The sequence below is a fragment of the Diadema antillarum genome, unplaced genomic scaffold, assembly GCF_040938485.1.
Source record: "Diadema antillarum isolate AM-2024a unplaced genomic scaffold, OU_Dant_1.0 seq00000364_RagTag, whole genome shotgun sequence".
Taxonomy (NCBI): Eukaryota; Metazoa; Echinodermata; class Echinoidea; order Diadematoida; family Diadematidae; genus Diadema; species Diadema antillarum.
In genome coordinates, this window is record NW_027271365.1 from 909,684 (window position 1) to 932,255 (window position 22,572).

Below are 22,572 nucleotides of genomic sequence, written 5' to 3' on the forward strand. Positions count from 1 at the left end.
TCCCCTTCAAGATTCTGAGATGAGTTTGCAGGCATTTGGAAGTATCATCCTTTCATGGTCAATAATGCCATCAAACCTCTCTAAGATAGGCTTTTGCAGGCAATGTGTTTGAAGTTATAATCTAAAAAGTATTTGTGCTCAGTAGGCACATTGTATATTTCACCCTTCTGAAAATGGTGTAAGATGATATATATATATATATATATAGTAAATAGGTAGAATGAAACTTGCGTTGTGATTGCTTGGATAGCATCACGTGATTTTGCAAAAATTCCGGTATAGTGGCACGACCGTGCCACTATACCGAACGCTTACAGTGCGTGCCTACGCTTTATGTACGAAGAGATTCGCGCAGGCAAAAAAGGAGGGGCGTAGTAGGACAACAAGGCCAAGCATTTCCACGTATGCGCACGTAGAGCACTGGACGCACAATGTAGGAGTTTATACGCGAGTCTGCTCTGTGATGTACAATACGCATACGCGGCTGTACTAGCATCGCACGCTTTGTACGTAAACTACAGTACAGTAGGTTGTACGGTGGTTAACTCTGCATGCAAGAAATCAGTGCCGGTACGGTGAGTCTAATGTTAGATCTAGGGCCTAGATCTACGGAAAATACATTTAGATCGAGGGACCTATTTACTATAACAATTAGTGCATGTTCTATTGATGCACCAGTACTGGACTATAGAACTCCAAATACTAAATTATCCCTCGTGCAGTTCTATTCACCTCGGCCTGCGGCCTCGGTGAAACAAAACAGCACTCGGGATTATTTAGTATTTGTCGTTCTCTAATCCAGTATAGTGCATCATAGAGCATGCACAATATGTATAATATCTTTCTTTTTTTTCAAATGGATCACAATATCAATGAATTTGTTTGTTTGTTTTTTTTTTTACAGCCGTCACGAACACTGAAATTCGACTGGTTGGCACAGAGAGCCCCTTTCAGGGACGTGTGGAGGTGTACCTACTGCAACAGTGGGGGACGGTTTGTGACGATGGCTGGGACATCAACGATGCAAGGGTGAGTATAGAAACTACTAGTTATGTTCAGACGACAAGCCTTAACCTCGAGGTTAGGAAACCTCGAGGTTATGCTCGTAGTTAGGGACCGTGTAGACCCACTCGTAGTTAGCTAACCTCGAGGTTAGCTCGATGTTAAGAGCCACGAGATATCTCAGGGTTAGCGCTCTAACCATGAGCCGTGGGGCGTCCCCACTCATGTAGTTAAGCACCGTGTGGACACAAAAATCAATGAACTCAAAGGGGCAGGAGTTTAACCTCGAGGTTAAGCTTCGTCGTGTGGACGCAGGTCGAAGTTAGGAGGCAAGAGCATAACCTCGAGGTTAGGGCTTGTCGTCTGAACGTAACTTATATCTGGTAAGGACGATGACGATGCTGCTGGAAATGATGGCAAAACAATAAATGTGAGATTATTCATAGGTTTTTTAACTCATCAAAAAAAGAGAGAAAGTAGAATTGTCAATTTTACAGAGAACTTCAATTTGTGTCATGTCCCTGATCATAATTAAGTCAACCGGGTTCATTCATTGAGGACTGCCGACAGAATTACACTAGGCGATGATTCATAGTTTCAGCATTTACTTCAGTCATAATGGGTTCCATGGTTACATTGATGTCATGATAGGCAGTGAGTTTACATTATGAAGTACTGTTAAGGTCCATATTTTCGTGATATTAGTTTTACGCGCTGAGCGACTCAAAAACATATTCGCGGGTTCTTGAATTCGCTCTTTACGATTGTCAACCCATTCAAAATGCGCAGAGAAAATTGTGAAGATATTTTCATGGGTTTTGGAATTTGCCCTAGCCAAATGTAGCGCGAAATGCATGAAAATTGATACACTATAAAAATATATGCATTTACAGTAAATAGATGACTGCTCTGAAGGACTTTCACAGGTAGTAATCAGAATATTATGGTAGTCATCTTGACTTTGATGAAAACATGCATTGGATAGGTTGGTAATGACTAGGCTGAAGAAATGGTGTCTGGTGGTAGGAGTACAAGTAGAGAGCCATTATTTATTTATTTTTTTTTATCCCTCCACCAATCCCTCATCATCACACTCACTTCCTCATTCTCCAACTAATTTGCTGAATACAAATCTTTTGTAAATATCTGTTTCTTCTGTATTCTGATATTGAGATGAATAGATGTACTGTGTCGGGCATATCTATCTGATCGTTGGTATATGTTTATATCTGTACTTTATGTATATTTGTCCTTACATGGTGGTTAAAGGTGTGTGTGTGCATTTCTATGTTTCTTGTATGCTCGACATGCATTATTCTCTCTCTCTCTCTCTTTCTCTTTCAATATCCTGTCATCCTGTTCTAGGTTGTCTGTAGGCAGATGGGCTACGGCGCTGTGATAGACTACACCACCAACGCCCTCTTTGGGCGCGGCACAGGCAGAATCCTCCTGGATGATGTGCACTGCTCAGGGAGCGAGACCCGCCTTGAGGAATGCACCAACCGCGGCCACGGCAGCCACAACTGCGGGCATTCCGAGGATGCCGGGGTCATCTGCATGCCAGACAGTGAGTTGGGAAGGGGGTGTTATTGCTGCATTTTGCTTTTTATGCCTCCGCCACGAAGTGGTGCCGGAGGCATTATGTTTTCGGGTTGTCCGTCCGTCCGTCCGTAATGAATTTTGTGGACAGGGTAACTACCAAAACCTTTTGAGGTATCCTAATGAAACTTGGCATGTATGTGTATTAGGGGGTGAAGTTGTGCCTATCAACTTTTGGGTGCACATGCTCAAGGTCAAAGGTCAAAAGGTCAAGGTCAAATGCTTAAAATTTTACTATTTCCCCCATATCTATGCAATGCCTGAAGATATTTTCTTGAAACTTAGTGTATACATGTACTACCCATTTAAGATTCTCTGGTGAAAGTTTGGGGTCATGAGGTCAAAAGGTCAAAGGTCAAAAGGTCAAGCAAAATGTTAAAATTTCACTTTTTTCTCTGTATCTTGGAAATTGTTCAAGGTATCTCCATGGAACATAGTATATATGCATCTACTGACTGGCAGTGGTTATCTAGGGAATTTAGGGTTCATGGGGTCAAAGGTCAGGGGTCAAAGGTCAAGGGCAATACTTCAAAATTTTACTATTTTCCTTATATTTATGCAATGCCAGCAGGATTTTTTTTTTAACTCGATGTATGCATGTATAACCCAATAGAGATTCTCTGGGATTTTTTTTTGCCAAGAACGTCAAAGGTCAAAAGGTCAAAGATCAAGTGAAAGTGCTGAACTTACTTCTTTCTCCATATCTCGGAAGTGGCTCAAGTTATCTTGAAACCTAGTACATGCTGAATTTATGTATGTTCTGCCTGACAGTGATTCTCTTATAAATCAAAGGCCAGATGAAAATGATAACAATTTACTGTTCAATACAGAAATTGTGCTTTTTCTCCATACCTTGAAAATTACTCAGTGCATAAACTTATGAAATGGTCAATGTCAAGTTAAAGTTCTTAAATCCCCAAATACATGCTCTCCTATTCATCCAATTAAACATAGGTCAAGGAAGGTAAACATTCAATACATTTGTGACAAACATGTCATTTTAATATTTTGCCAATTTTGTGAAAATGTAATCACACATTGTCCACATGTACTATAGACCTGTTAGGAGAATCATGCATTATGGCGGAGGCATACCAGTCGCCATAGCGACATTTCTAGTTGATTTCTGCAGTGCTCTTACAGCCCTTGTCTGTCTGTCTGTCTATAACCCTTTGCCACGTTCACGTGCCCAACTCGTGTCAATGGTTTGCAAACTTCTCATATTTTTAGTAGCACAAACTGATCAATCAAAATATGCCATGTACACTGGAAAATGTCATATGTGATTCCTTTCCTCACACATACAATTTTGCAGTGCGTGGTGACTGAATAGCAGTGTTCCATAGGTATTTTTCAAGTCAATTTTGATTTCTGTTGAGGTTTTGTCTCCAAAATGTCATGCCTCCCAGCTACTCTACAGCTTACTTACACAGCAGAAGAAGCCAGGTATCGGAGCTTGTATCCAGTACAGTATGGAGAGATGACTTGTGATTCCGATTTATCAAATGAAAGGGAATCGAGCATTAGCAATGACAGTAACTATGGTATAGAACTTGAGTGTGGGATGATGAGAAAACTGAAAATCACAGCTAGGATGCTGATTCATCCAATAGCAGTGATAATCCTTATGAATCATGTCAGAGTATGCGCTATAATCATGACCAGGAATACAGTTTTGCAGTCCATTTTGGGGTTATGTTTTCAGTGCTGGTTGTTTGCAAGAAAAATAGCCATAACTTTGTCATAGGAATGTAAAACATCACAGCAGAGCTTGCAATTTTTTCTACAACTTTGTGGTACTGCATTTCTAGCATAAATTTGACCTGCTACAACAAAAGGATCCGAAAGTTGGGGGAGGTCGAGTTTCTTAAAGTGACATGGCATTATACTCCTTCACTCTTCCACTTTAATTTCATATACACGTGTAACATGACTCATAAAAGTACTCGGTTTTGGAGATGTTGATGATTTTAAGAGAGCATGTAGCGTGGTCCAGGAAATAAGCATTTCGAGAAAACCGCTTTCAAAGTTTTTTTTTCTGACACAATTGTGCTCAAGGGGAGGTAACACAGATGATCACCTCCTAACAATGGAAGGTACGCTCTTAGCAACCTCTGCGATATTCATTCAAGCTTAGCGCCAGTGGTCTACGCACCACCAATCAGTTCCCAGGATGCCACATACTGACCAATGAGATCACTCCCTCGTTGCTAGGGGCGGAGTCTATCCGCGGTGCTAAATCCAAATCTTCGGACACATTTCTGTCCCATTGAAAGTCAGAAAATCATGGCCCAGAAAAAAAGCTAGTTTCTTGATTTTCCTTTGATCATTTAGCTTCGAAATTTCGGAAGATGATAGATGGAACTGTAGACTTCAAAATTATGCCCAAAACAGAAATTTGATGGTTTTGACCGATTTTGATGATCTGACTTCAAACTCTATTTTCTCAGCTCAGCTGTCAGCGACTTTAGGATCCTTTTGACGTGGCGGGTCATAAATACTTCCACAGAAAGTTACATAACTTTGTAAAACAAAATGTTTTTTCCAAAGCGCCCATGCATTGCAGTCTCAGAATAGTAAAGGAGTGTATACTGTGGCATACAAAGAGTAAGTCAGAATTCTTTAGACATCTATGCAGCATTGCACTCGGCATTGGTCAGTGTGCAATTACCTGCTGTGCAGTTTAACCCTTGGCAGATCCATATTGCTATTAGGGGAAATTCAGTTGCACCTATAGTACTATGAAGATAACTCTACTGAGGTCAAGGGTTGAATTGCTGACAATTTATTATTTTCCAAATCAGTAATGTTATCCTGAATCATGTTCGATAAAACTCAAGCACAGTGTGATGATACTTAAAAAAAGATCTACTCTTGTGGTAAGTGTAGCAGTCTGTGTCGGGAGTATCCATGTTTCAGCCTGACTCTCAGGAACTATTCAATCTGTTGTTTAATGTAAATTTAAGTTGTTCTGAAGATAACGTGATTGAAGGTTCATCATTCACCATCCTGTTAATATGTACATGATTTCAAGGCAAGGATAGGTCTGTTTGAAATTGGTAGTATTGGTGTGGTAAAGAGGTTTGACAACAGCATTTACGCATGACCTTCCAGCATTGACTTTCTTCTTTAATTCCTGTGCAGTGCGTCTGGCAGGTGGGAGCCGACCGGAGGAGGGCAGAGTGGAGCTTCTGATCAACGGCATGTGGGGCACTGTGTGTGACGAGGGATGGGACCTCGTCGATGCCCAGACCGTATGCAGCCACCTGGGTTATGGCCAGGCCACAGCGGCGTATGGCGGGGCCCGCTTTGGGGCAGGATTTGGCCCTGTGCTCCTGACGGGCGTGAACTGCCAGCCCAGTGACCCCTACTTCTTCAACTGCGGTGCAATCCTAGCATCAGAGGGCCACTGTAACCACTCTCGCGATGCAGGTGTAGCCTGCAGGGAGACAGGTGACTTGACTTGATTTGATTTGATTTGATTTGATTTGATTTGATTTGATTTGATTTGTTTTGACTCGAATGACTTGACATGACATATGACGTGATGTGACGTGACTTGACTTGACTTGATGTGACGTGACGTGACTTGACCCGACCGATATGACTTGACATGACTTGATTTGACTTGATTTGACTTTACCTGACTTGACCTGACTCAGCTTGACTTGACATGATGTGACTTGACTTGACGTGACATGACTTGATGTGACGTGACGTGACATGACTTTGAATGAGAAGTTCAGGGTGTGGAAACACCTCATATCCATTGTCAACTCTTCTTATACTACTACCCAACTCAGATGGTTATCCTTTGCAGGGGACTGTGATTACTCATAGTCTGTAACTGTCCTTAACAGTGTTATATGAAAGGTCATACCGATAGCACTGGGCCCAGTTTGTCATCAGCACCTGCTAATACTGGTAAAGGAAGGGCCCGCCATAGGAACTGTAATCGGAGAAGAGGCAACCCTGGGTAAACTTGACTACATGATAAAGTTGTGATGATAGGGATGATAATGATAGTAACAATGATGATGTTGATGATTATTATATTGTTAGTGTCATCATCATCATCATCATCATCATCACTCATTTTATTAGATTAGGTTCATGACATGAGCATGAGTGAAATGCATTTCTACCAAGAATATCAACTTTCCAGGAACTTTCCTAGAATTTTCACCAAAACAGAGATTTACTGTTTTGTCTCCCATGTTGGTAGCTGATCCGGAAGTGCCAGTACGTTTAGTGAGTGGAAGGTCTACTTTCCAAGGCCGTGTGGAGGTGTACTTAAACCGGACCTGGGGCACAGTTTGCGACGACTACTGGTCCTTGACCAATGCCGGGGTGGTCTGCCGCCAGCTCGGGTACAAAGGCGCCCTGGAGGCACACCGCTATGCCCACTTCGGGCGAGGCTTTGGCCCCATCTTGCTGGATGACGTCCAGTGTTCTGGTAACGAGACGGACATCAGGGACTGCCCGCGGTCACAGGGTCCGAGTAGTTGCTCTCACAGGGAAGATGCCGGCGTCACTTGCCTTCCAAAAGGTTTGGCTCCGTTCAATAACCAGTTTTCCAACACTTTCCCATCTCAGAATGTGTTGTATAGGAACAGCAAGTCAAGAGTAATGCACTTGTACTGAATTCTTTTTGAACTTTCCCATAGGCACCTGTCCAAGTATCCCCAGGAATGTAGTCTTTAGCAGGGTCTCTAGACATAAGTGTTCCCTAATTGGTAAATTTTTAAGATTCAATAAATGAGTTGTGACATCATAAGCTTGCCAGATTTTGTTTTTCTTTTCATCATGGCTTTACTTCTGGGCCCTGTTTTGTGATTTTGCTGTTGGTGTTGTTGTATTATGCACAGTAATTGTAGTCACTGTGTTTGTGATAAAGGGATAGGACAAGAAGCGATCAGCTTCAACATATCTGCCAGCTATTCCTATTTTGATAATAATAATATTCCTAGGTTTTCAGGAAAGAAGTAGCTTCATGCAGCCTTGGATTCCTATTGTTGGGAACACCTACTAATATTGATATTTGGGAGATGGGTGGAAATTTCTATTTTTGTATTCTCACCCATTTGTGTCTATAAACTGGTACTGAATTTCAAGCTGATATATTAGCAGATATTTGTACATGCACTCCAGGGGGGCGTTTCATCAACGAGTTGGTCGGAGGTTTTCACCGACAAATTTGCAATCAGCCAATCAGACGCAAGGATTTCAGTAGCTTTTAACAGTTGTCAGTGTAAATCACTGACAAAAAGTTTCATGAAACGGTCCCCAGATGTTGCTGTGGTCACTGCATTTACTGTGAGTTACAATTACGGTAAATCATCCTGGTAAAGATTGGGTTTTCAGTCTGTCATGTACAGAAATATCTTGATGAAAGTGCTGAAGTATGTAGCCTGCCGTGGTGAGACCACTAATCAATGTGGTTTTATATATATACTTCCAGTGAGGCTGCAGGGTGGAAACAACAAGTACGGAGGCCGCGTGGAGATCCAGATTGATGGCGCCTGGAAGGGCTTCTGCGGGAATGCGTGGAGCATGTCTGATGCACGGGTGGTGTGCCAGTCCATGGGCTTCGGCACCGCCGTCCAGGCACCGACGGGCTACATATTTGGCACCTCGGAGAGTGGCTGGTACAACCGCTGGCCATCGTGCAGTGGCTACGAGAGTTCCATCGGTTCATGCGTGATGACCACTGCTGGCAACTGTACAGATGGCTATGGTGGCGTTGTCTGCTCCTTGCCAGGTGAGGTCATTGGTGACCCTCTGAGCTTTTTGTAATGCAGTTTACGTATATTCACTGTGCATTCCATCCGCCTTCAGATTTAGGCTTCATGGCTACTTTGTTGGGTCCTGCTTCTATTTAGTGCTTTCTTCTCAGGTTTGTGTAGCTTGCTGGGTTCAATACAAACCAAAATTTTCACTGTTTACAACATTTTTAGTATTATATCATACGGCTTATGTGTATATTGCAGACCTAAAAATCCTATTAATTGATATCACCATTCACTTCTCTTGGGTTTTGTTTTGTTTTGTAATGGGTAATAACAGATTACAGCTAATATATTTTATTTTCAAGTTAATGTATTGATCATTCAAACTTTGCACTTGTATTTCTTCATTTTTTTTTTGCATTTGTATCTGATTAAAAATTAAATCAAATACAAATACAGAGGAGGGCATAGAAATCCGTTTGGCCGGGGGTGCATCTCGCTACGAGGGGAGGGTAGAGATCAGAGTCGGCGACACTTGGGGCACGGTCTGCTCCAACCAGTGGGACAAGCAGGATGCCAAAGTGATCTGCCGACAGATGAACTTCGTCTCGGCGAGCGCTGCCGTCCTTGGATCGTCCCGCTTCGGTTCCGGCGATGGTCCCATATACCTGGACAACGTCGGCTGCACGGGGCTCGAGTCCAACATCGCCCGCTGCAGTAGCATGGGGGTGGAGGTTCACAACTGCTCCCACAAGAACGACGCCGGTGTGATCTGCATGCCACCATGTGAGTCCCGCAGTGCTTGTACCCCAAGAGATGGATTGATGTACACGTATCACATCAGTGTGTCTCAGGATCGTATACATACACACTGTTTGGCAATCCAAGCAATGTATCTTCTGTCGAACATGTTGCTTAGTCTGTTTACTGCTCTGTCAAAAAATGTCACATTGCTAAATCTCGTATATTTATGTTTCCCTCATTCTTGCAACGTTAGATGAACTATACCAGTCAGTTGTCACAAATATGCATATATGGAAACTAATGCATTCGTGATTCCGTTAAGGAAACCCATGTGGTGAGAAGCGTCTACAAAGTGCTAGCATGGCGCGTGAGGAATAAGGCTGTTTATGTGGTTTCCCCTTCCAATCATTTGGTGATGAAGTGGCTTTATTGTCAATGGGTATCACAGAAAATGACGAGTATGATCCCGAGTGCCGCCATCTTGTCCTTGAGCTCGTAACACAGTGAAATACGTAGATTGATTCATCCCGCCATCCTTTCCTTATCTTCCTGTCAGTCCTACTGTTTGTTTCTGACGACAGCTTCAGCAGTGTCAGAGTATAGCTTGGCCTTCAGATGGCAAAACAGCGTATGTCAGGTTTTAGGAAAATGGACATGGTCATGTCTTTCATTTGTTTTTGTGTAATCCATCCCATTACCAGAACCAGAAATCAGAACGTACTCACTGAGATATGACCCCCAATGGAAAATGTTTGAATTTTGTTGGCAAAAAATGAAAACTGCAATCACTGGCCCCCTCTCAATGCTTGTCCATCATGAATTTGGCAAAACAACGTAAAGGGCAATACGCTGTTTTGCTAAAGGCATGTTTATGTAGTAATTGGCTGTGCAGCGGCTGTGCAACTTTGCAGAATCATGCGCAGAATGGCGTCTGGCATGGTGCAGTGTACACGAACTAATCGCATTTATGCATGGTCATTGTCTAAAACAATTTTTTTAAGCCACAAAATGGCCTGCAGAGGCCAAAGAATACCTGGTACTTGCTTTGGCATGAGGTAAACTCAGCTAAATTTTGGTAAGTATGTTTCAAATCAATAAGTTGTAAAGTATCATCAACATATGGTCTGACAGTCACTAATCAAGACTTACATTATTTTTCTGTAGCAAATAGCCTAGCTGAATTCATGTGGTGAAACAACATTTTTTTCATTTATGCAAAAAACAAGACAAAATAAGGACTCTGGTGAAATTAATTTGCAGTCCACATATTGATGATATTCTGTGTTAAACAGACACAAAAAAAGAGCTGCACCTTTGCACAAATTCAAACTTGATTTCCTGAAAAGGAGATTTCATGTAGATGTGCTGTTTTTGCTATCTCCCGGCCCTGCTATGGATATTTTTCATCCATTCAACTTTAAGCCTTCCCTTGATATCACCTTCTTGAACATGTCTGTCTACTGGCCCATCCAGTGCGTCTTGTTGGCGGACCGTCCATCTTCGAGGGACGGGTCGAGGTGTACATGTCCGGCAGCTGGGGCACCGTGTGCGACGATGACTGGGACATCAAGGACGTGGAGGTGGTTTGCCGGGAGCTTGGCCTGGGGCCAGCCAAGGCCGTGGTCACCACGGGAGGCTATCGCCAGACCTACAGCTCCATCCTGTTCGACGAGGTGCAGTGTGTGGGCAACGAGTCCTCGATCTTCGACTGCCCGCGGAGCCCTTCGATACACGACTGTACGCATGCGGAAGATGCGGGGGCTAGCTGTTATGCCATTGGTGCGTATGAAGCACTCCGCGCTGGAGAAATGGTTTTACAATTGTTCATAGTGACTGTGGAGGTTTAATTCGCTTTGCAATGGTTAGAAGAGTGGCATACATACAGGAATTTAGATTGCCACAATAAACATTACTTCAGCCGAGCTGTAACATTTTGGAACGTGTTTCAGATCTTAATGGCAGAATTTAGTTTATGCTGGAAGTGCTTTTTGATAAGAATTTGGCAATCACTTGCTGAATAAGTGATTGTACGTATAGTACCAGATTTGATCAAGCAGCCGACAATGTGCTGTATTACACCACCTTAGAGAAGATAATGTGATGTGATATGATAACTGGTAACATGAATAATATGGGTGTGTGGAACAGTGCTTTGAGAGTGATGATATTGCTGCCATGCTGCAATGAGTAAATTGAAAGCAACATTAATACATTTCTTCTTGATACTATCTCCATGTCCCCAGATATGCCATGCGAGCTGCCCAACCTGCCACCGTTTTCATACGTCAGCGTCTACAAGGTCAAGTACTGGGCAGGTGAATCGTTGCAGCTCTCCTGCGTGCACGGGACAGGGAACACCACACTGTACTGTGAGAGGGGCGGACAGTGGAAGGGAGCACCACTCAGCTGTGGCCCTCCTCAACCTGAATGTGAGCATCCTTCCTCTCTCTCTCCCTAGAACTATATCTCTTCCATCGCTGTCTCTCCTTATATCTTTCCTCTCTCTCTTCCTACAACTCTTTCCATCTCTCTCTTCCTATATCTCTTTCCATCTCTCTCTTCCTATATCTCTTTCCATCTCTCTCTTCCTATATCTCTTTCCATCTCTCTCTTCCTATATCTCTTTCTATCTCTCTCTTCCTATATCTCTTTCCATCTCTCTCTTCCTATATCTCTTTCCATCTTTCTCTTTCTCTATCCCTTTCCAGCTCTCTCTTCCTATCTCTTTCCATCTCTCTCTTCCTATCTTTTTCCATCTCTCTCTTCCTATATATATCTCTCTCTCTCTTTTCCCATATCTCTTTCTATCTCTCTCTTCCCATATCTCTTTCTATCTCTCTTCCTATATCTTTTTCCATCTCTCTCTTCCTTTATCTCTTTCTATGTCTCTTTTCCCATATCTCTTTCTATCTCTCTCTTCCTATGTCTCTTTCCATCTCTGTCTTCCTATATCTCTTTCCATCTCTCTCTTCCTACATCTCTTTCCATCTCTCTCTTCCTATATCTCTTTCCATCTCTCTCTTCCTCTATCCCTTTCCAGCTCTCTCTTCCTATCTCTTTCCATCTCTCTCTTCCTATATCTCTTTCCATCTCTCTCTTGCTATATCCCTTTCCAGCTCTCTCTTCCTATCTCTTTCCAGCTCTCTCTTCCTATATCTCTTTCCATCTCTCTCTCTTCCTATATCTCTTTCCATCTCTCTCTCTTCCTATATCTCTTTCCATCTCTCTCTTCCTATATCTCTTTCCATCTCTCTCTACCTATATCTCTTTCCATCTCTCTCTTCCTCTATCCCTTTCCAGCTCTCTCGTCCTATCTCTCCCATCTCTCTCTTCCTATATCTTTTCCATCTTTCTCTTCCTATATCTCTTTCTATCTCTCTTTTCCCTTATCTCTTTCTATCTCTCTCTTCCTATATCTCTTTCCATCTCTCTCTCCCTATATTTCTTTCCATCTCTCTCTTTCTATATCTCTTTCCATTTCTCTCTTCCTATATCTCTTTCCATCTCTCTCTTCCTATATCTCTTCCCATCTCTCTCTTCCTCTATCCCTTTCCAGCTCTCTCTTCCTATCTCTTTCCATCTCTCCATTCCTATATCTTTTTCCATCTCTCTCTTCCTATATCTCTTTCTATCTCTCTTTTCCCATATCTCTTTCTATCTCTCTCTTCCTATGTCTCTTTCCATCTCTCTCTTCCTATATCTCTTTCCATCTCTCTCTTCCTATATCTCTTCCCATCTCTCTCTTCCTATTTCTTTTTCTATCTCTCTTTTCCTATATCTCTTTCTATCTCTCTTTTCCCATATCTCTTTCCATCTCTCTCTTCCTATATCTCTTTCCAGCTCTCTCTTCCTATATCTCTTTCTATCTCTCTCTTCCTATATCTCTCTCTTCCTATATCTCTTTCCATCTCTCTCTTCGTATATCAAAAATTTGTGGACGGATTTGAATGAAACATGCAGGAAAAGTTGATAGTGACACAAGGAACAGATGATTAAAATTTCAGTAGTGATCTGGGAATTTTTTATTAATTTTTGAAGGATTTTTTAATCTTTTGGCAGATAGGGTTTAATGAACTCGGAAGATCAATTTGCATGTATTTGAGGTTTTCATATGTGCTCTGAAGCGAATTCTCTGCTTGGGCGAGGCGGGGCATAGCTGGAAGCTGATGATGTAAACAAAAGGCTTCTATATTGGGAAATTGGGCGATTTTCAGCGTGCATGTATGAGTGCAAATCCCTGGTCTCTGTGGAAGAACAAGATCAGTGGTTGAAATGAGCTGCTTGGTGGAGGTCTGCGCTCTCAGAGTGCTTTTCTAGTTCTCACTCCCATCAACCAATCCAACGGTATCTCTATCTCAGTTTTCTATCTCTCAGGCTTCCAAGCAATCCTACTTTTGCTACTTTTTTCTACTTTCTGGAGTCATAAATCTTTAAGAAAACTGGAAGATTATCGATTGTCACACAGAAGTGAGAACCCATTGCAAATTCTCTCAAAGGCATGCATACTATTATTCTTTGTTATTGTTGTTATGTTATTATTGTTGTTGTCGATGGCTTCAACATCAGCTCCAGTCCTCTATGGACAGAGAGATTTATCCATAAAACTGTGCTTTTTCAGCTCCACTCCTGTGTCGCCATGACTGCTCCCCTTCATATCAAAGTGGATGACTCTTGAACGATAGTTGATCTACCTGGCACTGTCGCTAGAAAATCACACCAAGGATAAAAGAAGGAACGTGCCCCCAAGGCAAAACCGTACTGTCAAGTGTTTTCGTGGTGAAGAAGGTGGATTTTGTGGGGCACAGAGGAGGACAGTGATATTATACAAATGATGCACAGGATAGAGTGCGATAGTGTAGGCATATAGTGCACTCGAGGGTATTCACAATTGTGAAACATGCACGAGGCGAAGCCGAGTGCATGTTGCACTACATTGTAAATACCCGAGAGTGAGCTACGCCTCCACTAACGCCACGAAATAATCCTGTGCATCATTTGTTTTATAAAATGGGTCGAAAATTCGAAAACTAACAGCATTTTTCAGCGTTTTTCACATACCTTTGTGGGTCAAGACGTCCGAAGATGTTCGTCCCAAACATTTACGCACATCGCACTCGGAAATCCCGCACATACTGTATAAGTATGATGGGGGGTTGGGTTTCCGGACACTTAAGTTCCCGCATGAAAACTTACTTATTTTACATAGAATATGCACCCTTTACCTTAAAGACTTGATATAGACTCCTCATATAGGCCTACTAGACAACATACTCTGAAAACGGCGTGAGAATTAACCTGCTAAATCGTTGGATTTGCCCTTCAAAGTGACTCCATGTACGCGTCCGGTCCCACAACGCTTGGTCTACTGTACTGTACAAAGTGTACGTATAAGAGTATACGTACGCCACACATGTTATGCACAAGGGAAGAAAGGCCGGCCGGCCGGCAGCCCGAACTAGAAGTTGTGTACAGGATTGACAGCGCGTATGCATGCAATTCAAAGGAGCCGCCGCGCGCACAGACGATCGGCAATAGGATTTAACACGCAGTGCAATGGGACTAGAATAAAGGAAGCATATGTGACTCATTTCAGCGCTTCCTATTGGCTACATTCTTGAACCCATTTTATAATATAATATGAAGACAAATGTTCATCTCTTAGATCTAATGCTTTCTGCTTCCTCTATTGTCATAAATCTATTCAGGGTGGCAGCTTGCCAGAACCATGCAGAAAGCAAGGGGGAGAGTGACCTACAATAAATGTAGTAGAAGTATAAAGGTTTATACGGAAATGCTAAAGAAATATTTTGTGATGGCTCCGAAAAAATAATCCAAGCATTCCAAGAGCAGAGCTGACCCTACCATGTAGCAGAGTATATGTGATACACCTCTTTGTTAGGATTTAAATTCTCTTGTTTCGCCCACTCTCTTCTCTCTGGTTGCTATAGCTACCACCTGTCGCCTGCCAAATCCGCCAGAGGGGGCGGCCTTCAACACCATCCAAGGAGTTTTCAATCCTGGCGAGACTCTGGCAGTGCACTGTGTGAATAAGATCAAAACAGTGACATGGACGTGTGGGACAAATGGCGACTGGCTCGTCCAGGATATCTCATGCGAAGACAATACAAGTAAGTGGAAGCGTGCGCCCACTCAGTCATCATCTGCCGGGCAGAAGGGCCTTATTATTATTGTCATCATCATTATTATTATTATTATTATTATTATTATTATTATTATTATTATTATTATTATTATTATTATTATCATCGTCATCATTATTATCATCTATTGTCAATTTTTCTTTATTTGACAGCTGGTACCAGACGTGCCAGGAGGGGCATCAACATCCCAGTCCTGATCATCCTCCTGTTTGCCATCATCATCATCATCATCATCATCGTGGCCGTCGTTCTAATTCGCAAGTGAGTAGCGATGTCGAGCCCATTCCCACGCAGCGATTATTACCAACCTGTGTCTCTTGTCAAGGACTCACTTTCTTGCCCTGTTTTTTTTTTTATTACAAATCCCCAGTTGGATAAATACTAAAAACGCTGTGCTTTTCATAGTTTTCGCAAATTATGTGAGTCCATGACATTTGTAATTTACTCATCATATTTGGCTTTATCTACTCTATCTACTAATCCCCCATGCTTCTGACTGCACTTTTGAAATTCAAAGCTGAATTCCTCACTGCTTTGTACATGTGGGACCTGTTTTCTCCACTTGTGGGGAAGGTTTTGATGTGTAGAAATGACCTGAGACATGTTGCATATCATTAGCAAGCTCGATGTCAGTAGAATGTAAAAGTCCTTAATGCAGAAAATCAACGGTCAGCAACTGTATCAGGCGTTTGTGGCAATGGGGTAACATTTGTGATAATCCACCAAAGTTGCATAATACCCACTTCACTATTCAAAGCCAATAATCAGAAAACTAAAATATTTCCAGCCTTCAAGAGCAGTGAATGTATAATGTATCCCCCCCCCCTTAGATATCGGCGTGAGCGTATGCTGAGCATGCAGCCAGCAGTCATCGGCATGGAAAACGTCCATAGCAAGTACTCCAACGTCAACTACGCCAACCCCAGCTACGACCCGTCTGGCGCCCCCGGAGACGAACCCCCCATAGAGGGGCCGGAAACAACCGGACTGCCGCCATACTCCCCGACCATGTCCGATGGTAGGCAGTCCTTCAGCGACGACAAGCCGCTGATCACGTAGTCTACAGATATCATGCACTGGGATATTCTCTGGGAAAACATTTAAAACAAAAACAAAAAATAATCTCTGCCTCTTTCGACAATAGAAATTACTCTCTGTGATCTCACATTTTGTCGCATGTGACATACAAAGTATATTGATAGACTCTTCTGCACTGGCAGACTTATTAAGAGTGGAGAGTCATATTTTATCACGCTTTTATGTGTCTTAATGCCAATGTTCCATTTCGCTGGCATGCTTCAAGTAGTAAAAAAGCTGTATTTTCATTGAATGTTGTTCAGTGCATTCAAGATTTCAATATTTGAAGTGAATGCAAAGGGTAGTATCTCAAAGATATACTTTGTCTCAGTCATGTGAATGTTTTGATAGTTTGGTATGTAGACTCTTCTATTGACCAGGTAACTGTATATTGAAACTTACATATACTTTATATCGACTTTTCACCATGTCAGTCTGTTAGGATTGCTTTTGCTGAGTTAGGCAGTGGCAGCGGAAATTTAATCATCACTGTACATTACCCATTTTTATGCCTCCGCCACAAAGTGTTGCCGGAGGCATTATTTTCTCATATGGAATCTTCTCTTCAGGCATTCATGAGAAAAATGGCTGGACTGAAGTTCACAGGATATTAGTTTGTGAATAATTCATGTTGATTTTTTTCTTTTTTATGAAAGCTTGAGAAAATTAACATGTACAAACCGTGTAGTACTTCATCTTTATAGAAGCAACAATACAGCATGTGCACTTTCATGAACAAATTATATGTATATGTGGTCTCGTTAATGAAGCGTAGGACTAATCTGTATACCATGTGTACGAGTGTAGAAATTAGAATTGACATGCTACAGGTACATGATTTTTTTTTTAAATGATGTGTCTCCTTTGTTCAATTCAGTCTTTAAAGGGATACCATAGGTTTGTATGAGATGGGGATTCAGGTTTTAACCTTTTGCGCAACAATTAGGAACCTCTTATATGAAATATTAAAGAAGATATGATTCTAGGAGGAATAAAAAGTTTATTTGATGAGATTCGATTTTCCAATGACTGAAATATCAAAAAGCAAAGCAAAACAAAGTGGTCCCAATAAAAGGTGGTTGCCACCTGTTATAAGGACCTCTTTGGTTTTTGGATATCTCAGCCATTTCAAAACCAATTTTTCATCGAATAGATTTCTCAATCCTCCTAGAATCGTATGCTGTATATTATACCTTAAGTTGTTTCTAATTATGTCACAAAATGTTGGAAAGCTGAAGCCCCCTTTTCAACCAAAACTATACCTCCCCTATTAAGATGTTTCTTCTTTCTTTGCCTTTTTCCCTCCACTCCTCTTTATATTTTTTTTCCAGCATTGCACGTCGTACTACATGTATGTATCATAAAATAAAGACTATTTTATTGCTGTTTTTTTTTTTTTTTTTCCAGAGAACTACAGATTTAGGCAGATTTTAGGATTTGTGCTTTTATATGCCGAGGTGTGCACATTCATACACAAGTTTGTAGGAAGATTCTTCCATTCCAGCAAAAGAAAACCAAAAATAACAAACAAACATACCCGTTTAGATACTATTTCACCAATATTTTGCATGTTGCATTCACATTTATCTGTGGCAGCTTACCTCATCTACTCATATGAGTTTCTTATTGGGCCCTTGTATACTGCTAAGCAATCAAAATGGAAAAATTGTTCTGAAGGAAGGTACAGTGTACTATGTATTTCCAATCAACTCCAAAGAATGTGTCACACTGTTTTGTACTTTTATACAGTTGTACTAATCTTGTATATTCTAGTTCGTTTTATAATTGGTCTGATCTGTTCTTGCCTTGACAGTGATTTTGGGGGTAGATTCATTTAGTTTTAGACTGATTTGTATCTTCTTCGTCTTTTTTTATAAACATCGTGTCATCTGAGATGGAATTGAATTACAATTCTGTGACATTTTAACTTTGCTAATGAGAATGAAGTATTTGATTACAGTCCAGTGCATCAGAGAATGGCTTACATGGGAGTGTAGTCTGTTTGTGTTTATGTATGTGTGTCTGTATGTATGTGTGTATATGTGTATGTCTGGTTATGTGTGTAAAGGGGATAAAGAGTTTGTTACTTGTTTGTTTGTCTGTTTTGAGACAAGACCCGCCCTAAGTAGACCGGCCATCAAATGTCATAAATACAGCAAAACCCCTTTTCTTTCAAAAAAAATAATAATAAAAATACTGTAAAAATGGAAATTTTTGCGCATTTCGCGCAACCAGAAACTAGCGCAAAAATAAAAGCACATGAATATTTTTGCTTGCCATATGTTTCACTAGTTGATGTCTTGATTACGCGGAATTAAAAACTCTTCTTACCCGGCCGAGTGTGATAAATTAGTCATGCAAAAATATCCACTTTTACAGTAACTCATCCTTGGGAGGGTTGGTCTAACCCTAGGCTCATTGCTGAATAAAAATTATACAACATTATCAGTCCTAAATGAACCATTTCAAAAACTTTATTAAGATAAATACTTAGTTTTACCAATGTAAATATAAATAATTGCAAAGACATTTACGAAATGGCAATACAAAGATATTTCATGAATGTTAAAACATCTCATAGACAGTCGGCCTTTATGTTCGACTGTTGTATCAAAAGAAGTTCTTCTGGCTTACATTGGTAATATACACCCATGCACGATTAGACAAAGTTCTTCCGCATCATTATAATATTAATAATAATATATATAATACTCATAGATTGTGCTGCCAAGGGCGAGGCAATGGCATTAGGCCCAGAAGGATGCATTTCTACCATCTCCTCACAAATTTGACCCTTTGCCTCTGAAATGCATCGATTCCCCGTAGGTTTGATATCATGGCTAGCCTGGGTTTCATAAGCCCCCAAAGCGCACACACACACTTGCACATTTAATTCAGGTTTAGGTTTTTCACATTTCAGGCAAGCGCAGAAAATTAGAGAAATTGGTGGTCTTATCTTCCTGTCCTAAACCATTGATGCACTCGATTTACAATATAGACAAAACTTCATTTACAGCCTTCCCTCAAATCAGTATTACACCAGATATAAAATTATACAGGAAATACAAATCCTTTGAAAAAAAAGAAAATTTAAAAAATCAAGGCCTTTGGTGTATTGCTCGATGTATGATAACAGAAAATACACAAAATATGAATACCAAATACTTATCTACGGAGTTTTCAATAAACTTACTTTCCATTTAGGAAGAAAAAAGAAATTATTTTGCTTGCTGTATGGAGTTTGAGCTGTCTTCGGTAGAGACTAATGATTACCTTATGGCACCAAATACTGGAGCTTGCAACACGTCATGGTCTTCTTTTCTTTACGACTTTACATATCCATGTTAAGATTTTGCTACAATGCATTGCCATTACAACAAACACAGTAATAATGACATGTCATTACAACAAAGTTAGAATTCAGGTCTCAAAATTATCAACTATATATCCTTATATACTTTATTAATGTACAGCTAAAATAACATGTTGATATATTACGTAACTACAGAAAACTGCCAGTCGCTAGGACTTTGTTTTGAACAGGGGTCACCTATGTTTACAATCAGAGGTCTGTGTTTATACAAGCTATGCTATTGATTAGGCTGCTTTTCTTAATGGCAATTTTTTTTTTTTTTTTCAAATGGGGGGATTTTTCTGTTGTTTGTATTGTTCGATATTGCAATTTCATTTGTGAAGCAAAAATCGCAAAGGAAGACCAAATAAACACAAAATTTTGTCGACCATTATGACATTGTACCAGACGAAGTCACAGCATATTGCTGCGCACGATGGGAAACCATTAGACACCATTTGGTTTGCCGAGACACAGCTCCATTGCACTTTCCCTTGTCATCTACACACTTTGCCATCATATTCCAAAAATCACTGTGCATGAGACTACCAACTTGTACCATTACATAAACATACTAGTATTATGTCGTGCATTCAACAATTTAGGGCATCCTGTTCTCGAATAAATTAAAAAAAAAAAATTATTCCTATATACCCCCATACACACTATGTGTGGGTAGGGGTGTAAAAAACAACAACCAACGAAAAGAAAGGAAAATATCTACTGTATATTTGCTGTTATTTTTGCTAGGGTTTAATTTTCGTGAATCACAGTTGGATCGCGAATTTTAACAACTCACAAACATGTCGTCATGCACTAAGGTGTCAATTCGCAAAACCAACATCTCACAAAAATGTCTGTGACCTCCTTATTCGTGAAAACATCTGTACACAAAATTAACAGGTTATACAGTACTTGCTTGGGCTTGCACTGAATATCATTTAACTCCTTCTGTACCAGGGACTTTGGACAGTGTACAATACATTGACATCTTCTGTGCCAATTGCCACTGGACACACGCAAAGGGTTAAGACTGAATAGACAACAGTTTATTATACTTGTGTAGATGGATGCCACTATCAGGTTTCTGTGATGAAACTTGAGCACACAAAACTACCACTCCTACACCACCTGTTTAAATTCTCCCTATCGCATATAGCCGATATCAAGCGATATCTCCTCGCGATACCGATACCTGATCGATCGCTCTTGGGACGTACACTTCCGGTTTTGCGGTTTACCCATGTCACGTCCTTCATCTATAAATATTTTCCATAATTTCATTGTTTTCCGTCATCGGCCCAGCATTCATGGGCCCCTTTGCAGAAGAATCCCATTCATCAAAAAGTTACAGATTAGAAAATAACTCTATTATTCGACAGATTATAAGACAGAATTTAGTACGAACTGTGAATACGAGTACTTCGGTGTTCATTGTGCATAAAAGCGTACATTTACACATCGCGCGTTCATAACCAGAAGTTTATATCCCAAGAATTAAAGGTAAAAAAATTAGAGCGCCACACGCGTTCAGATCCGGAGAGCTATATGCGATAGGGAGAATTGAAGCTTGTGTATAGCAGTGAGTGGCTTTAACCAAAATAAACTTCCTCCCCTGGGCTCAACAAACTTTTGATACTTCATTAAATCCATCCTCCTGTTTCATTCTTCTCTTAATTTCTCTCCCCCCCCCCAACCCCACCCCTTCATCTAACTTTCTCTCTCCCTCTTTAATAAGGCATTGTGCAACAAACAGTCAGGGTAATCATAACACACAACAATCATGCCCTATCAAACATTGATAGAATGAGCATGCATGCGCTCTGTGCATTCAGGCATTTTCGAAAACATAAATAGAACCATTTAACAAGAAATGTATCATGCCACTGAACAACTCTTAGATACTCACAAGGAATTTCTGATGCTTCTTCATTCGCGACTAATAATTTAATTATTAAGTACAACAAAATGGCACAATACATCATACATTAAGAAAACTTTATAGTGGTGAGCAGTCATATTTCATAATATTCAGAATGCATAGTAAAAAGTTATAATTGAAGAATAGTAATTTAAAAAACTATTTCTCTATCAACACCTGTAGTGTTTGTCTCTTACAGCATATTTCAATACAAAATTCATAATTTTGGCATTACCTCTCCTGATGTAATATTCTAATGCAAATTCACTTATCTCCCAATTTCTCTCATATCTGATCCTACATTTTTGTTTGTATGTTTTTTTGTTTTGTTTTGTTTTTCTAGTGGCTTGAAACACAAGACAAAAGATATGAGAACTACATGTGTGTGAAAGTTTGCATGATGAACAATTTAGGGATGTTCTTCACTGGTGAATCCATTTTGGTTTTCTTTTGATGCTGAAAACAAAAGGTGAAATCTACATCTCCACTGAGTAGCATCACAAACAGAATTATGATGAGCCAGGAGTGTGCACGGTGCATGCAAAAAAAAAAAAAAAAAGAAATCTTGAGAGTGGACGGGCGGATTTCTCGAATCCTGGAAGAGGACACAGGAAATAAGCTGCATAATGATCCAATTACAAGACAAGCCTCCAAGCACCTCAGGAAAAGTAATCCCAAACAAAAGAACCCTAACAATTTTCCATTTCTTGGTCTTCAAAGCATAATTATGTACAGTCAACCTTGCTTCAGTCGACCTCGCATAAGTCGAATAATTGCTTCAGTCAAAGGTCTTTTCAAGTCCTCTTCATTTTGATTCTAATCCCTCATAAGTCGAATTTTCTCTAAGTCGAAGTTATTTCTTCAGTTCAAATAGATTCGACTTACGCGACGTTAACTGTAAATATGTTTCGATTACATGCACCATAAACAAAATTTTTCGTCATCTCACAGAGTACTGACTGTGATGTTACTGCAGTCTAAAAGCTG

At 40.6% G+C, this 22,572-nt stretch overlaps 1 protein-coding gene across 1 annotated transcript in view; it reads left to right on the forward strand.

The window, feature by feature from the left end:
• Nucleotides 1-16,982, forward strand: part of LOC139731182 (scavenger receptor cysteine-rich domain-containing protein DMBT1-like) — a 71,446-nt gene extending 54,464 nt beyond the window's left edge. The window contains exons 25-35 of the mRNA XM_071642064.1: nt 905-1,029; nt 2,368-2,569; nt 5,746-6,054; nt 6,827-7,150; nt 8,063-8,362; nt 8,790-9,116; nt 10,548-10,853; nt 11,318-11,503; nt 15,023-15,202; nt 15,388-15,496; nt 16,066-16,982. Coding sequence (XP_071498165.1) covers nt 905-1,029; nt 2,368-2,569; nt 5,746-6,054; nt 6,827-7,150; nt 8,063-8,362; nt 8,790-9,116; nt 10,548-10,853; nt 11,318-11,503; nt 15,023-15,202; nt 15,388-15,496; nt 16,066-16,294 — 2,597 coding nt within the window. The 3' untranslated portion in view covers nt 16,295-16,982. The remainder of the gene's footprint in view (nt 1-904; nt 1,030-2,367; nt 2,570-5,745; nt 6,055-6,826; nt 7,151-8,062; nt 8,363-8,789; nt 9,117-10,547; nt 10,854-11,317; nt 11,504-15,022; nt 15,203-15,387; nt 15,497-16,065) is intronic.
• The last annotated feature ends 5,590 nt before the right edge of the window (nt 16,983-22,572 follow it).